The 18407-nt window shown below is 50.4% G+C and overlaps 1 protein-coding gene across 1 annotated transcript in view; it reads left to right on the plus strand.

Moving 5' to 3' along the window:
- Window positions 1–18171, plus strand: part of Ergic1 (endoplasmic reticulum-golgi intermediate compartment 1) — a 99837-nt gene extending 81666 nt beyond the window's left edge. Inside the window, exons 9-10 of the mRNA XM_050121060.1 lie at window positions 2352–2474; window positions 16312–18171. Of these exons, the coding sequence (XP_049977017.1) occupies window positions 2352–2474; window positions 16312–16419 (231 nt within the window). The 3' untranslated portion in view covers window positions 16420–18171. The remainder of the gene's footprint in view (window positions 1–2351; window positions 2475–16311) is intronic.
- The last annotated feature ends 236 nt before the right edge of the window (window positions 18172–18407 follow it).

The raw sequence follows: 18407 nt of genomic DNA on the forward strand, positions 1-18407 counted from the left end.
TCTCTCTCTCTCTCTCTCTCTCTCTCTCTCTCTCTCTCTCTCTCTCTCTCTCTTTCTTTCCAAGACAGAGTTTCTCTGTGTATCCCTGGCTGTCCTGGAACTCAAACTCAAGTCAGTAGACCAGGCTGGCTTTGAACTCATAGAGATCTGCCTGCCTCTATTTCCCGAGTGCTTGGATTAAAGTTGTGCCGCTACCGTAGCCTTGTTTCCATCACCATTTTCAGTCACCATGCCTGACAGTGGGAGCTGTTGTCCCCATTTTACAGATTTGGTCACCAAGCAACTGAGAGGTAGTCACAGAGCTGTATAGCTGCCACGTTGAGATTAGGATGAGGTTCTCTGGGGCTCCGGAGCCCCCTGACTGCTCACCCACTCCATCGGTCCAGTCTGTCTGTCTGTCACGGGGCTGTCCAGGCTCACCCTCTTGGGAAGCTTGTCCCTCAGCTCTGGTTTGCTCTGATCCATAGCTCTCTCTGGGGAGGCTTTTTTCTTCCGTTCAGTATGTCACAGATGGCGTCCAGCCTACTCTCTTCCCTGGCGATGTAACCAAGCCCGAAGACTAGGTAATAATATAAAGAATAGAAGTGGATTTATCTCATGGAACTGGAGAAGTCAAAGCTATTGTCCCCAGCCAGTGCTGAGCCTTTTTGCTGTATCATCACACAGTCGTGGGCAGGGCACGGAGAGACACAAGCACACTAGCTTGGGAGCGAGCATCTTCCTCCTCTCACAGAAGCATTAATGGTGTCGTTAGCACCCCACCCCTGTGGCCTCATCTAACTCAATCACCTTCCAAAGGCCTCACCTCCAGTTCCTACCAATGTATACCTGTGGGTTGAACTACTATGCTTAGCCACTGAACTACGAAAAAAAAAAAAAAAAGGCTGATGTAAACTCAGATGTGGAAGAGCAGTACCTAGTGTGCACAAGGCTCTGGGTTTAACCCCCAGCAAGGCAACAAACAAATCGTAGGGCTCTGAGGAGATGGAGCATGTTTAAATCATTATACTCACTGTAATCCCCCAGTGCTGCCACATCTGAGCAGGGAGCATGGGCGGCAGGGCTCTGGATCGCACTGCCCCGTCCCAGCCCAGTCATTCCTGTTTACTTGTTTATAATATGTCCCTGGTAGTTACTTCACGAGATCACTGTCAGATGAAGCAGTATTTTCAGAACTCTGCCTGCAAAGGCGACTTGGGTCACTGGTGCCAACTGCTGCTATTTTTCATCCCGTTTCTCACCCCTCAGCTCTGGGCTGCGACCCAGACAGGCGCCCTGCTCTCTCAGCACGCCCCTGGGAAGGCAGAGTTTTCTCTGCCCCGAGCTGCTGCCCTCAAGGCTTTGGCAAGGGGCCGATGGCTGGAACAGCTCGCTCAGCACTCTCCGTGGCTTTGGCCCCAGCCTGTCCTATGAATGGAAGTGGCTGTGCAGTGGGAGGTTAGGACTCAGTGGGGTCCATGGGATCATCAACCCAGCTGCTCAAGACCAGCTCAGGGGACACAAGTGGGGCATGGGATAACCATCATCCAATCTCCATTTTTTATAAACAAGAGGCGTGTTCAGAGCTCATGCCCTGAAGGGCCCAGACAAGAAATCCTGTGGGTCATCCACTAGGTCCCCAGCGCAGCGATGGGAAAAGCAAGCCCTTCAGGAGGGGGTGAGACTGGTCCAAGACAACCTGTCACTTTTGCTCTGTGGTGGCCGTTTAGTCATTGCTCCGTGTTTTCTTAGACGCCACGGCGGGCTGGCCACTTCACTTTCCAGTTCTCTGTGCTGGCCCCGCTTTGTGGCCAAGCTCAAGCCAGTGTAGCCTTTGTCCTCATCACACTGAGCCATCAGGTGTGACTTAGAATGTCCCCTCGGTGAGCCTTCCAGATTCGCCTCGGGAGAACTGACAGTTTACTTATGGCCCCCTGAGCACTTGAGTCCCTCTGAATGCGCACACACACACATACACACACACGAACACGGTTGGAAGTTAGTGGTACAGTGATGTCTGTCTTCTCAAGCCTGGCAGCCTTGATGCCGCTAGGAGGGGGCTTCATTACCCCAGGAATCCCAGAACAGCAGAGGTGCTCAACAGACTAGATTTTATGTGACCAGGTAACCCGAGGAGAAGATGCTCAAACTGGGCATTTCCCAGTCTTACCCTTCAGATGTGCGCTCAGTTCTGGTGCCATTTCTAGGTTCACTTGGTCCATTTCCTACAGCTGAAGGGATCCAGAATGCCCCACTGTGCTGCCTGAAGGAATGAGAGGAAGCCTGGACTCCCTCCTGCAGTCCCCACCCCCACCCACCTGAGGCTGGCTCTGCTCGTAATTCTCCCATCACCCTCCTCTTCTCTCCTATAGGAGTATGTTGCCTACAGCCACACGGGCCGCATTATCCCTGCCATCTGGTTCCGCTATGACCTCAGCCCCATCACGGTTAAGTACACAGAAAGGAGGCAACCGCTCTACAGGTTCATCACCACGGTAAGTCGCTCAGGGGCAGGGGCCAGCCGGGCACCTGCTGTGGGCTCCCTGGTCTGGGCAGCCCCCACCTATTCTTGCTGGAACCAGACAGGGCCTGCTAGGCCCCAGTTGAACTCAGGTGGCTTTGACTACCAGACTGGTGAAAGTGTCCCCGGAAGCATGCTGGAACTACTGGCATTTCCCCTAGCTGATGTGTGCTGGGAGACGCCACCTAGGACATCTGACGAACAAATCGAACAAATCGTGTGGCTCTGAGTGGGTGAGGTGTGTTTAAACCATTATCCTCACTGTAACCCCGCAGTGCTGCCTCTTCTGAGCAGGAAGCATGGGGGAGTTGCTCTGGACCGCACTGCCCGGTCCCAGCCCAGTCACCATTCCTGTTTACTTGTTTATAATATGTCCCTGGTCGTTACTTCAGGTGAAGCAGTATTTTCAGAACACTCAGCCTGAGATTTCCTAAGGGAAATCTCTACTGGCTCCAGGGTCTTGGTGATTTTCTCTTTTTGGTGTTGTTTAATGGAAATTATTTTCAGCGTTTGTTTTTTTGTTGGGTTTTGTTTTGTTTCATTGGGTTTGCAGTCCTGGCTGTCCTGAAGCAAACTCTATAGACCAGGTTGGCCTCAAACTCACAGCGATCCGCCTGCCTCTGCCTCTGTCTTGAGTGCTGGGACTAAAGGTGTGTGCCACCGTTAAAAGCATGCCTCCATGGCGTGCCCTTTACTTGTCTTCACGTCTTCTTTCACAGTAGGGCCATCCTGGCGCCAGCGTGTTCTTTCTTCCTACTTACTTGTCTTCTTTTGTTTTTCTTTCTCTCCACCTTCTCTTCTGCTCTGGACAACATTAGATATCAGTTTAGTTTTACACTGGTTGTTTCTGTCGTGTGGACAGTTTCCTGCATCCAGCTCACCACCCTTGTACAGAGCAGGCAGGTCACAGTGCCTGCTCCACCCAAGAAACTCCAGAGGTCTGGGGTAAGCCAGGGTCAGCAGAGGTGACAGACAGGACTGCTCTCTCTACCTGTCAGATTTGGCCACTGAGGCCTAAAGATGCATGTCATATTGGAAGGCCTTGTGTGGGGTGAGTTAGGGTCTTACTGTGCCACCCATGCTGGCCTGGAATTTGTAGGAATCCTCCTGGGCTCAGGAAACCTCCACATGAGCTTTCGAGTGCCACTTGGCCCAACTTCATACTTTGAATGATAGTTTGAGATCTGGGGTGTGAATTCTGGCTGGTTCATTTCCTGCTGTAGCAGGCTGGTTCTGTGTTAGTCAGGACCTACAGAACAGACGGGATCTATGCAGCTGACTGAGTGGTGTATCGCATCAGGCCTGGCTGTATCCAGTGACACACTTGGTGAGGAGTGTCTCTCTCCATCTTTTTCAGTCTTTTCGTCTCTCTCTGTCCTGCCTGGCTTTGTTCGCGGACTGAATTTACCAATAGAAGCTCTCTATTTCTCAGTAATTCCATGCCAAACCCTAGAAAGGACAGAGTTCTCCTTGTCTCAGCTGAGGTCCCATGATGTTTTTCTGATCATTTGACTTAGAGAAAGGAATTCTCTGCTTGCCCTGGGCTAGGTCTCTTGCCCTCTCTGGAATCAAAGATTGTGAGGGATGGCGTTCATCAAGACGAAAATCAAGGCTAGTTTCTGGGAGAGGGATGAGTGGGTGCTGCAAGGCATGTACGTACGTGGTCAGGGAGGTGTCTGTGACAAGGCCGTTGCTTCTAACTGGTGACATAAGAATAATGATCTTTGTTCTTGCTACCTTCCGGGCCTCTGATGCTCAGAGAGCATCGTGGAAGGGGAAACTCTACAGGTGGATAAAATGTGTGTCATAAGCCTGGGGCTAGGATAAGCCTCAGAACAGCCTTTTGCCATCCTCTGAGCACATAGGAAGCCAAAGCTTCTGTTGAACAAATAGCACCTACATAGAGCTGAAACACCACACGCAGACTGGAAAGGGCTTGCCACCCATGTGCGGAGGAACGGTCATCAGCCTCTGTATAGAAAGACCTCCATGCCAGCAAGTGGCCAAAGGAGCCAGGCAAGGGCTAAGAACCGCTCTTTCCTGAGCAGACCGGCAAATGCTCCTTTCATTTGGACTTGAAAAAAAAAATGAGACTTAAATGTTAAGACCCATTCAATCCTACCTGCCCGGTGATAGTCAAAGCCTGACACTCGCCACAAAGATGGAGAAGAGAGCCGGGCGGTGGTGGCGCACGCCTTTAATCCCAGCACTCGGGAGGCAGAGGCAGGCAGATCAGATCTCTGGGAGTTCGAGACCAGCCTGGTCTACAAGAGCTAGTTCCAGGACAGGCTACAAAGCTTCAGAGAAACCCTGTCTCGAAAAACCAAAAATAAATAAATAAATAAATAAATAAATAAATAAATAAAAAATAAAAAAGATGGAGAAGAGATAAAACTAGGGACCCACACATAGGAGGAGATTTATAAAACTTTTCAACTCCACATCAAGGGATTTGCGAACAAACGCCTTTACCCAAGATTCCCCCAGGCGAGCACATGCTAAGTGCATGTGGGTGTTGGCCTGTCCCAGTCTGTTCCCACTGCAAACCGCGAATAAGCCCCGCACTTAGATAGGAGCAGATGTCCTCCATGCTTCCCGGCAGGTGTGGCCTGCTCCTCAGAGGCCCTGGGGGCTGTACTGCCTCTGACACACTGCACTGCTAGGCTGAGAAGGCCCCTCCATAGGCCCCAACCCCCAGTTCCCATTTGTTCCTGGGAAGCAGCTGAACCTCTGAGCATCAAAAATCCCTTGGCAAGTGGCTGAGAGATGAAGCGGCTTTGGTTACTTGCCTACGGTTTGCTAGAATTAGTCGTGCCAGGCCTGAGGGAGCCTGGCCCTCCAGGAGCTTCCCGGTGGTGTGGAGCATTCATGTCAAAGCACTGCTATGTCACGAGAACCTTGCTCCCGGGTTCCACAGTGGCAGAGAGGGGGCACTCATACCTGTTCAGCAAGGCCCCGACATGAAGGAGAGAAGGCTGCCTTGGGAAGGACCTTGTGTGTGCAGAGATACCAGTCCAGCAGTCTTTTGAAGCCAACCCAGCTCTCTCCTTGGGATGGACTCCCTGCTAGGTCAAGATGAACCACTGACATTCTAAGAACTGGAGGTTCCACAAGGCCACAGGAACGGCCTTCCTCACCCAGTGTGGTGTGACCCTTCCCTTTATTCTTCTCCCTTTGGCCCCCAGTTTGTCTCTGTCGGGCCCACCTCTCCGGAAGTAAGACACCCCCCACACCCCCCTCCATCCCTCCACCCCTCCACCCCCCTACCCCGCTTGCTAACCACACAGCTCCAGGCTCCATGGAACCTTGTGACATTAGCTTGGTTTGTTTTCCGAAGGCCCAAGGCTACCATCTTGGTTGCCGTGGCAACTGTAGGGTCAGCTCATGAGCCAGCTGGCTCCCGGCAGATGGCGTCACTATGGAGCTTCAAAGCCCTTTGTCATGGGGCAGCAGATGCGAGGGTGAGGCTAGACCTCAGACGTGCTGCACAAAGACCCCTGGAGCCTGCAGAGGGTGGGTGGGGCTAGGGCCAAGTGGGGGCACCTGCCACGGGCTGCTCATCCTCTCCTTTTAAAGTCAAACACTTGTGTGTGAAGCGCCACGCTCCAAGTGGCTGTCCTCTGGAAATAGCTCCTCAGAGGGGGCCGTTGAAGAAGGGCTTAGACTGGGATGTTGTCATGTGACGGCTTCAGAGGCGAGCAGCTGTGGCTGGGCTGGAGCGAGGGGCAGAGCTACCAAATGAAGCTTTTTCACATACCCAGTACCTGGCTGATTCTGGGCTCCCCTCAGGGTCAGGTCTTCAGGGAACATGCCCAGTAGTATCCAGTACCAGGCTGCCCAAGGGTCCTCTCTCTGGGTCCTCACAATAACGCATCAAACCTACCCCTCTTGCTCTAGCAGTGCATTCTTCTGCCAGAAGAATAAGCATTGCAATTGGCTGTGTGCACGTGCCTGGATCTCCCCCTACCCCTCCATATCTGCTCCCTGCGGTTTGCTGAAGCCCATCTTTTGAGATTTAAGGGGGCTGTGGTAACAGATTGAATAACTTGAGGTATCAGATCTCTTTCTATGTGTGGTTTATTTTGAGAGCAGGAATACCCAGAAGCCATTAAGTGCCAGAATGGGTTTGGCATGACCAGAGACTGGTGGTATGCTCCCATTGAACATGATCATGCAGCCCTTTCAACCGAAAAGACACTTAGGGGCCTCGGGATGAGGGCATTTGGCTGGAGTAAGTCCCCCTCCCCATATTCTTTCCGTTGTCCTCCCCCACACTTTCCTTACCAGGAAAATAACGCTCCATGCTTTAGATTGCACCCCACAGTTGTCAGGGCCAGCTATAGCCTCCAGGTGTCATGACTCATCTACCATGGTGGCCCAGTGTCCAGCACAGTGCCTCGCCTGGACTCGGGTGTCCACAGGTGTGCAAAGGACAGCTGCTGCAAGAGGTGATGGCAGCTGCCTTTACTCAGCATCGACTACAGGCAATTTGGTAATTACCCCCTTACCCCTTCCAGGAACCTCAGTAGAGATTCTCCTGTTTCTGTTTTAGATAGGAATTCAGCGAAGGCTTGGAGAGGTAAGGAAACTCCTCCAAGATCATACAGCCAGTGAATGGCGAAGCTGAGACTCGACCCCCATGCCTTGTCCCCTTTGTAACATCTCCCCGCCAAACAAGGGCTCTCATGAGTGCTCCCACAACAGAGGCCCCAGAAGTCATGAAGTCCTTGGTCTAGGACGCTAGCGTTGTTTGACGGTCACTTTTACCTTGGCGCCGAGACTCCACAGTAGAAAATAAACTGGCATTACCACCATGCAAGCACACACACAGCCATAAAAAGAAACCAAGTGTATCCCTGAGCCTGCTAACTGGCTAACAATTTCCAAGTTTCCCTACCCGGACCTGTGTTTGGTTTCCAGCTACCTTTTGTAGCGAGATGTGAGGAAGTTGATTGGAGACAACCTTCAGACCTACAGGAACAGGGGTGTAGCTCAGGGGTAGAGCCACATGCTTAGCGTGCTGGAAGCCGGGTGTTTGGTCCCTAACACTGTGGTTTGGGGTGGGGGGCGTTATTTGGTTGGTTGATTTTTGTCTGAGGCTTTAGCTTAGTTGGAAAAGTGTTTTGTCCGCAAGCATAAAGACCTGTATTCCATCCTAGGATCCATGTGTCAAAGCTGGGGCATAGCACTGTGCGCTTGTAATCCCGTAGCTGGAACAAACATCGGCTCCTCCGGGCTCACTGGGAAGCCAGCCTAGCATGCTCGGCAAGTTCCAGACCAGGGAGAGACCCTGTCTCCAAGACCAAGGTGAATGGCACCTGGAGTTGACCTCTGGCATTTATAGACATGGATATCACATGCACGTACACACACACACACACACACACACACACACACACAATTTTACACTCCTCTAAGGTAATGTGGGTTAAGAAAGGGCCACTTTGCCACTTGGGCAGGGGGCAGCCTTCACAGCCCCCTGTGGATGTCCCGCCCTCCTCTGCCTGCTTCTCTTTCCTGAACCAAGAACGGCAGGTTTGTGCTCACCTTGCTCCCCTCTGCCACCGCCACTGTGATATGCAGGCTAGAACGAAGCCCAGAGTCTGTGATTCAGGGCTGAGGGCTGGTGTGTACAGAAGCCTTGGGATCCAATCCATCTGGGGCAACTGAGCTGTGTGAGGGCAGGTGGAGGGGATGAGGCCGGATGAGGTGGAACGTCTAGTACAGTACCAGTGTCTCTAAGGTGGGTGAAGGGATAGAGGAGGAAAGACGCTGGGCACCATGCTCCAATGATGCATAGTTTCTCACTTCCCAACCTCTGCAAGCAGGGCTTTCGAATGTCCTGATTTCAGGATATTTGCTGTGCAGATCTCTGTAGGAGAACTGAGAAAGCAAGAGGAGACGCTTTGAGGGGTGGGGCCAAGGTAGGCCGACAGGAGAAACACCTGCAGCCTCCCACACCTGAATTGGTGACACTTCCTTTCTTGGTTGTTGTGTGAGCTTGGACAAGCCTTCTCTTCTGCGGCAAAATTACAAGAACTGAATGAAAAGACAGAAGAAAACAGGGTCTCAGGGCAGGACATAGGTGCTCAACCAGGAGGAGCTCTGGGGTAGGGCAGAAATGAGAGTTTTCAGCTTTCCCTCAGACTTTTAGGGCCTGAGGGTAAGGGGTCCCGGAAGAAGTGACAGGCTAAGTGGAGGTCACCATCCCTCCCTTCCTCCCATCCCAAGCCCTCCAGAGCCCAATCATCAGCTTCCGTTCCTGATGCTCCCCCCCCCACCCCTCCAGGCCCTCGCCTCTGCGACTTGGGTGTTCTCATCTGCGGCTCCAGCCTGTCTGCCTCCGGCAGCATATGATGAGACTTTGTTCATTATTTATTTCCTCTGACTGTGCCTTTTCCACAAGCTTTAAAACCGCATGGCCTGGATGAGGGAGGATGAGCAGTTCCTGGCATTCGTGGTCACAGAGGCCTCCTAGCCACCCTAGGCGTAGGTGAGAGAAACTGAGGCCCAGAGAATTAAACTGGCCTTTCTGGCCAAAGTCACAGAGCTGGCTTCCATCCAGGAATGTCTGCCCCAGTGCTTCCTTTCCTTCCCTCTGTGGAGTGGCAGGGATGCAGGCTTTGTCACAGAAAGCCACTAAGCAGTAAACATAGGCCCAGGAGGGGCAGGAAGATGTTGGTCTCTGGTGGAACAAGAATTCAACTGTCTAGCCCAGGCCTTCCCTAGCATAAGGAACTAAAAGCCAGAGTTAAGACATAAAGAAATACATCTTTTTAAAGTTATGCTAGGACGTGAACTCCAGGACAGGACACTTACCCGACACGCTCGAGGCCCAAGTGCTGCTAAGAAGAAAACAACAAACTAGGTTTGACAAAATGATAGCTCGGTGTGTAAAGGCACCTGCCATGGGCTGATGACCTGAATTTGCTTTCATGTGGTGGACAGAACTGACTCCTGCAAGTTGTCTTTGGACCTCCGTGTGGGCACCATGGCCCTGTGTTTATAAGTAGATGCAATTTAAAAATGAATTGCAAAATGAAATGATCAAGTAAGCTGGCTTCATTCTGGTCTCCACAGAAGCTTGGGAAGCCGTAGGGTCTGGGAAGGAAGGGGCTGGGTCAGAGAAGAGGGTGCCATTACTGTTTCTCTTGGGCACACAGGGGCCTAGGTGAGTCAGCTGTCCTGCTCTTGTTCCTGGGACTGGGGCTGCTGACCAGGGTAGGGAGGCGGGCACTAGCCCTAGTGTCCCTTCCTGGCTCAGCGGCTCTCCTCCCTGACCACCCCTCTGCAGGGAGGCCCCCTCACCCCAGTTGTTCCTCTGTCCTGAGGCCTGGGGGAGACAAGGGCCAAGGTCAGAGGCATGGGGCATGTCTCACAGATGGTCATTCTATGGTACACTAGTCTTGAGAAATGGTCTTCCTGTTTTTAAAAGCATAGAAACGGAGGCATAGACACTAGGAGCCTGGTTCTATAGACTCCAAGACCAGAGTGTCCTCAGGCTGAGTACCTCACAGCCCCAGGCTGCACCGCCCAGGCTTAGAGATTAAAGGAGCTGCATGGGATGGGTGAGGTTGTTGCCTGACCCAGATTCACAAGCCTTCACCTTCACCCCACCTTTGCACCCACCTTTGCACCAGCTCCCAGAAACCTGCTAAGAGCAGAACGGGGAGCCTGCCGTTCCTTTGCTCATTCTCAAACCCATTCAGCGACTCCTTGTTCATTCTTTTTTTTTTTTAATTTATTAAAGATTTCTGTCTCTTCCCCACCTCTGCCTCCCCTTTCCCTCCCCCTTCTCCTTGTTCATTCTTGGCGTTCCCTTGCTGTCTACTTATTTAGCCAATGTGTTTTGAGCACCTGCTCTTAACCAATGACTCCTGCCTTCCCTCCCTTGGCCATGAAGACAAGAGAGCAGATGATAGGGTTGACACAGGCCAGACACCAGGGGCTCCCTGACTAGGGAAGTGAAAGGGACCTGACCTAAGGAGCCTGGCTCAGAGGGAGGCTCTTCCTCATGAATACTCCCAGACACGCCCCTAAGCTATGCCCTCTTGGGCAGCAGCCACCTCTGGGTAAGGCTCAGGCTGACTACTGAACCCCGTGGCCAGCATGGGTCTTGGGCAGCTGCGGAGTCTTCAGAGAATCTTGCTGCCTTGTTCTTCCATAAAAGCGCCAGGAAGAGAAGGAATTGAGACAGAAAACCTCTAAGAAATAATTGGGGTGCTGGAGAGATGGCTCAGTGATTAAGAGCACTGGCTGCTCTTCCAGAGGACCTGGGTTCAATTCCCAGCAACCACTTGGCAGCTCACAGCTGTCTGTAACTCCAGTCCCAGGGGATCTAATACCTTCATACAGACATACATGTAGACAAAAACACCAATGCACATAAAATAAAAATAAATAAAAAATAACTGGGCAGTGGTGGCGCACGCCTTTAATCCCAGCACTTGGGAGGCAGAGGCAGGCGGATCCCTGAGTTCGAGGCCAACCTGGTCGACACAAGCTAGTTCCAGGACAGGATCCAAAGCTATAGAGAAACTCTGTCTCGAAAATAAATAAATAAATAAATAAATAAATAAATAAATAATAAATATAATAAATAATTGGTAGTATTTTACTTATTTTTTCTGATTAAAATGGGTCTCAAGTATAGAGATTACATATTTAGCAGCAAGGTTGGATACTGAGAGATGAAATTAGGTGTCGTTTACTGAACAAGCACTGAACTCCAGGTTCTCTCCAGAATGGCTGGCAGTAAGGTGGGGCTGCTATTCTGATTTTATAGATGGAGAAACCGAGACCCGGGAAGACACTTACATGGCAGCCCCTGCTCAAGCCCCAGAGGATGGGTTCTCTCTGCTCTCCAAGTAGCGAAGGCCCCCCGTAGATTCCCCAGTCCTCACCCCCTGCCTGCCCTGGTCACATGCAGTAAGGAGGCACATGCCCCCCTCCGCACCTCTGCACCCCCAGAGAGTTGGCCAGCAACAGGCTGGGAGCTTAGTGTCTGCTGTGCCTTCTGCATTGTCTACACCGTTATCCCTCTACATTGATGTTGGGCCCCGCCGTGCAGGTCAGGGTGACGCTGAGTGTCCAGTGCCACGCCCTCTGTTCAGGTCATTCTTAACATCCCTCCTGCATCACCTCTAGCTGCATCTCACAACTGGTCCATTTATTGTTCCCCATATTGCTCAAGACGTACCAGTGCTGAGACCTATGCTCCTGCCACCCTCTTGTGAAACTCACCTTTAAGGGCCGGCACACCCTCCCACAGCTGCTGCTTCATTTCCCATGTAAAAATTCTGACCTTCTCTGGACAAGGGATGACCATAATTCCCCAGTGAGTCCCAGTATGGTATCACCCTGGTGCTGGTGGCTGCCATGTCCCTTTGTGTGTCAACTCCAGGACCTCCGTGCTTTACTCCTCCTAGTTGTCTCCGTACCCCTAATCCACCTCACTCGAGTGGGTACTGAGGATGGCGGTGGGCTGCTATGGTGTCCTGTGGCTTTTCCTAGTCAGCCACAGTGAGGAAATACTGAAAGGCATTTTTCAGAAACAAATGGTCCATAGATTTTAAATAATATTACTAAATATAGCATTCTTATTTTATCATCATTTATCTTTTATTGTGCCTAATTTGTAAGCTAAAAAATTAGTAGGTACTGTTTGTTTTTTTTTTTTTTAAGTGTACATTAAGCATTAAATTTGAAACTATCTGGGATCTTTTGATGTATCCCCGAGGATGAGGGACCACTGAAGTGAAAGCAAGGATGGACCATTAGAATCTCCTCAGCCCTGAGGAAGCCCCCAAAATGTATCAGAATTCCTTTCTTTCCTTCAGCAGACGTAATGTACAGGTGTGCTGAGTGACGTCAGTAGATCCACAGGGAAGCTCCCTGCAGCCCCCTTAGCCTTCAGGTGGACAGTGACTGGACTGTCACTGTGATTGGGCCTGTTGCTTAGCTTGCATGCTCCCTCAGTTTCCCCAGAGGATGCTTCTTCTGGGGGGGGGGGTGCTCCGTGCAAATTGTCGCCTCCCTCTAACCCTGGGCCAGCCCAGTGCAAAGAGACCTCAGCCGGGTGCCAGGTGTGTGAGTCATAGGAATTCAGGCTCCACGGTATGTGTGGATGAAGGCAGATGGAGGGGCTATTTTTTCTCTTTTTGCTCCATTGCACTTAAGTCACATTTTCCTACCCTCCGCTCCAAGCTCTAAAAGCATTTTGTGGTATAAAATCTGCCATCATCTGATCCACTCTACCGAAATAAACCAGGTCCCCTGCCGTCATCTTCCCTGAAAAGTGCCCCTGCGTCATGCGCCGACTGGTGGGGCGAGGCCTGGCCTGTTTAGAACACTTCATCATAATCCTCAGCGCGGGGCCCCATCCTCTCCACTCCCTGGGGGGCTGCTCGGGTTTCTCGGGCTGTTATTGCTGGAATGGCAGCTGCTCTACTTAGAAGCATCCACACAGACCTGCTCTGTCTTAGACCTTGCACGCCTCTGCTTAGCTCATCGCAGGAAAGCACCACATGAAAGAGAAACACCAGTGTGGTGTGCCCTCCTCTCACCTCCGCTGTCTCCTGGCTTCCCACCCCTCAGCACCAAATCATTCCTGAGTGCACCACCGCCACCCAGAGTCCTGTGGCAGTTACATGTCAGGAGATGTCTGTTCACAGATGCGACTCCAGAGCAGTGCAATAAGTGTAAGAATAGGAATCGACATTTTAAAAAAAAGTGTATGTACCTTTAATCCCAGCACTTGGGAGGCAGAAGCAGGCAGATCTCTGTGAGTCTGAAGCCAGCTTGGTCTACATACTGAGTTTCAGGACAGCCAGGGCTATGCAGAAAAACTATGTCTCAAGTATATGTAATTAAATAAATTTAATATATACATATATGTGTGTGTATATGTAAAGCATAAGTTAGGTTAAGTTGCAAGTTTTGACAACTTGTTAGTACAGATGCTCTTCCATGTATGTTGGAGTTGACTTCCATGTTCCCATCATAAGTTGAAAATAGCAAAATCAAAAATATACTTGGGGGCTGGGCATGGTGGCTCATTCCTTTAATCTCAACACTTGGGAAATAGAAACTGGGGAATTTCTGTGAGTTTGAGGCCAACCTGGAGGGCTATGTAGAGAGACCTTGTCTTTAATTTGTTTGTGTGTGTGTGTGTGTGTGTGTGTGTGTGTGTGTGTGTGTGTGTGTATTTATGGGCTTCAGAGATGACCAGCTAGGTAAAATGATTGTCTTGAAAATGAGAGGCATTGCTTTTGAATTCCTGGAACCCATGCAAAGCTGGGTTCAGTTCACACATTTGTAATCCCAGTGCTCCTGTATTGAAATGGGAAGCAGAGCCAGGAGAACCTCTGGAAGCTCTTGGGCCCAGATTCTGTGTCAAACAAGAGAACCGATGCCCAAGGTTGTCCTCTGACCTTCGCATGAGTTGGGTGGCACACGTGTGCCCACACTCACACACATGAATGCACACATACATATTATACATACACGAAAGATCTTTAAAGATACAGATTTAATGCAGTTGACCTACCCAGAACCATGGCTTAGCCCACTTACATTAGTCTCTTAGGGTTCTCTAGAGGAATAAAACTAATAAAATGAATATATATGTAAATTCTAACAAATATGGCATCTATATCTAATATATCTATTAAAATGGCCTACAGTCTGTGGTCCAGCTAGGGCAGTGGTTCTCAATCTGTGGGTCACAGCCCCTTTGGGGATTACATATCAGAAGATATCCTGTATATTATATATTTACATTACTATTCATAACAGTAGCAAAACTACAGATATGAAGTAGCAACAAAATAATTTTATGGTTGGCGGTCACCACAAAGCAAGGAAAGGGTTACAGCATTAGGAAGCTTGAGAACCAGTGAGCTAGGCCAACCGTGGCTGCTACTACAGAAAGTCCAAGGGTCCAGCAGTTGTTCAGTCCACGAGGCTGGATGTCTTAGCTGGTCTTCAGTAGATGCCAGAATAATAGAGAGGCAGATGTCAATGCCAGTGAACGAATGGACTTGCCAGCAAGAGTGGAGCAAGCAGGCAAAGAGAGCATTTCCTTCTTCCTTGCCCTTGGTTTAGACTTCCAGCAGAAGGTGTGGCCTAGGTTAAAGGTGATCTTCCCACCTCAAAAGGTCCAGATCAAAATCGAGTCTTCTCACTCTAAATGATTTAATTAAGAAAACAAAATCCCTCGGAGGTATACCCAGCTGGTTGGGCTTTTAAATTAATTCCAGATGCAGTCAAATTGACAACCAAGAGTAGCCATCAACACCTATAGCGCGGATCAAAGTCACCTGACAAGAGGTGAGAAAAGGTGGTTGTGGACATGCCTTTGCACCCCAGTGACATTGGCCAACCCTAAATCCATCCAAATCTGAGGAGGACCCTGCAGGCATCATATAGGGAAGCAAACCCACAAAGAAATGAAGACAAAAACCCGGTGCAGACTGACTTCATCAACTGGGATCAGACTTCAGGGAGTATGATGCCAGGCAGTTTATTGTCACCATATTTAAAACAATGCAGTTGGAAGGAAGATTTTCAGGCAACAATTATTTCCATTCCCGGTGCAACAGCCTAGGGATGGAGAGTCTGGGAAAAAGCATTCTGGGGGATTTGGGTGAGGTCTGCAGCCACTGATAGCAAAAAGATCACCAGATCATTACCAATATCCACTCGCAGCCTTGCGGGAGGAAAGCAGGTGTTTTACCTCCTCCATTGAGAAGAGGGCTCTGAGTGTTTCACATCTCTGGTTCCCTGGTATTCTGTGGGCACAAGAACTTTTGCACCACAACCCAAATCTAAGGTTGTATGCTATCCATTTACCTGGGAGCATTTCTTGCTGAAGAAGCAGGAAGCTGTCAATAGCAAAGACTCAGTCCTGTGGTGGTGGCACATGCCTCTAATCCCAGCATTTGGTAGGCAGAGACAAGAGAATCAGAAGTTCAAGGAAAATCTTTGGCCATATGAGTTCAAAGTTGGCCTGGGCTACATGAGTCCCTGTCTCAAAACAAAAATAAGTAAATAAATAAATAGCACAAGCTCTAACATTTTGAACCCCAGTTCAGCCATTCACTGTGGCATCAGCCAAATGATTCCAGACCTCGGAGCTTTGGCAGCAGTTCTGACACCCTGCTATGATGAAGAACTGTCTGGACTCAAATGTCAGGAAAGCCATAGAAGCCTCTTTGGTGGTCCTTTCTGCGGCTGTGATCTTGCTGTTTGGAGTCTGTTTGCTCACTTCCTGTCTGCAGGAGGAATGCCAGCTCCAGAAAGTAGGAGTGTTTCAGGTCCTAAGCTTACCGGCCACTGTGCCTATTCAGTCACAGGCAGACAGTGTGGATCTGTGAAACCCAGACTGTGGTCCCAGGTGACCTGCATATTATCAACATTTCTGACCCGCCATCATTTACCTAAAAATAGGAGTCTAGTAGTTGAGAAACCTAGAGTAGGTTAACACTACGGTCCAGACAGACCTGAGTTCAAATCACAGCTGCTTATTTGGTGAGTTTTGGGAAGTGACCCAGCCAAGGCTCGCTTTCCTCATCGGTGAAATGGGTTAATAAGCCCCTTCTCATTCAGAGAGTTCATATGGGAACTACAGGAGCTGGCACGGGTGACAGTGTTTTCTTTGAGCCCTGAACACCGCCAGTGACAAGATGGCAAACAAAATGGGCATCAAGGGCTTCATGAGTGAGCTCACCCTCTCGTGGTGCAGGGGCAGGGCAGTCTGATGCCTCTTCAGCCCTGATCTCTGACACACTCCCCTTTCTCCCCTCTCACAGATCTGTGCCATCATTGGTGGGACCTTCACTGTCGCTGGCATTCTGGACTCCTGCATCTTCACAGCCTCAGAAGCATGGAAGAAGATCCAGCTAGGCAAAATTCACTGACATCCTGCCCAGCCCAGTGACTGAGGACCAGGGGACCCCGCTAGCCTGTCTCCAGAGCCCTATCTCCTTCTGCCTTCTTTGGCCCAGTGTGTGTGGGAGGAGGGGGGTGGTACTGGGTGGCACAAGGTTCCACAGCTACCTCTTTCCCCATATTTTAGATAAATTAACACTGCCTGGAGTCGTGGTGTTCCTTTCCCTACAGAGTTAGGCATGGGGAGGTACCCAAGGATGCTGGTGACCCTTTATGGGAAGGCTGTGGTCTTTTCTCTGGTAGGGAATAGCCCTGAGTCCCCACAGAGCAGCTCCCAGCCAGGCTTTGACAATCTTTAAGCCCCCACCATTTGGACACACAACTCGATTTCTCCCCCAGCAGCCAACCTGAGCTCTCAGCCTTGGGACCAGGCTGCCCAAAGGTACAGCTGCCTGGCACTTTCAACGTGGAATGGTACTTGGTAGGCAAGCCTCAAGATACGGCACTGTAGCTGTAACTTGCTTCTGCCCCATTGCTTCGTGCCCAACCTAGAGCCCAAGTCTTCTCCCGTGTTCCATCCCTGCCTCGTTCTAGGAAGCAGATGCCCAGTTGTGTGGCAGAATGGTGGAGACTCAGATTTGCCCACCAGTCCTGAGGCAGCTTACAGGTGCCCCTTCCTCTCTTTGCTCTTCTGAACCCCCCACCAATGTGCCTCAGCCGCTGTGCTATGTGGCAATAGCGTTTCTTGGTGAAGGGGCTGGTTCCCACTGAGAAGTTCCCCCGACATCCACTGTTACATTCTGCAGTGCCAAGGGTTAGGGCCATGTGACTGGGAGTGGAGGAACACATAATGCACAGTCTGTGCACTTCTGTCCAATCCAGAAGCCCCCTTCCCAGAAAACCACCCCAAGCTTGCTATGACATCCACCTTTGCTCCCAAGGCCTTAGCTGGGGAAACGAAGCAGACCAGCTTCTCTTTGTACCTCTACCTTGTAGGCTCCAGAGGACGCCCAGCATTTGGGACCCACTTGCCATTGAGATCCCCAATTAGCTGAGCACACACCAACTCATTCCCAGCCCCGGGGGGGGGGGGGGCTCTAGTGTCACCCCTGAGGTGGATCCCTTCCCTGCTACCGCCCCCCCTCATCCTTCCCTTTTTGTCCTAAAGGGAGGGGCAGTGGTCCAGGCATGAATTCCATGCTGAGAATTTTAGCTATGCTCTCATGTCCAGAGAGAGAGCCACATGCCTGGGCTCCATTTTATGAGACTGCTTGCATACTTTTGTAATGAAGGGGAGTCTCCAGTAGGAGGATTTTTTTATTTTTGTTTTGTTTTTCTTAAGTAATCTCTTATGGGTAGCTGGATTCTCTGCTCTTTGTGATTTTTGCCTCTGAATTCCAATTAGCAAAGCTTCCCTTTTTGTGTAAGTTGAATGTTGTGTATGTAAACTGCCCTGATTTATTTCTGGTATCTGGCCACTTGGATGGATTTCTTTTCTTTTTTTAAACATTCTGTTCCCCAGTTACAGAAACCAGTCCCCTTTGGTGTGTAAATCTGTCACCTGTGGAGGGTGGGGTAGGGTGGGACAGGGTGGGAAATAAGTGGCATGCATATGAGTTGAAATCCCACATTTGTGAGGGCACAGGGATGTCGGTTTCCCGTGGAAGAGGCACCTCTAGATTGTTATTCTTGTAAAGGTATTCTCAAAGGGATATACATTTCGATTCTTTCCCACTCACTGGGTTCAAATAGATTATTAAAAAGCTGCTTTTCAGAAATAATTGCTGTGACTCTGGTTTGGTTGTGACTGGGTGGCCGAAAGGCCAGGGTGGGACTGGGAGTGAAATCTAATTCTACAAGACCAAGGTTGAAAATGCTAAAGAGAGATAAGCAGTGGTGGCACACACCTTTAATCCCAGACCTTGGGAGGCAGAGGCAGGCAGGTCTCTGTGAGTTCTTGGTCAGCCTGGTCTACAGAGCGAGTTCCAGGATAGCCAGGGCTACTCAGAAAAACCCT

This window comes from Alexandromys fortis, unplaced genomic scaffold (assembly GCF_014885135.2).
Source record: "Alexandromys fortis isolate MF-2015 unplaced genomic scaffold, M_Fortis_MF-2015_v1.1 scaffold_29, whole genome shotgun sequence".
Taxonomy (NCBI): domain Eukaryota; kingdom Metazoa; phylum Chordata; class Mammalia; order Rodentia; family Cricetidae; genus Alexandromys; species Alexandromys fortis.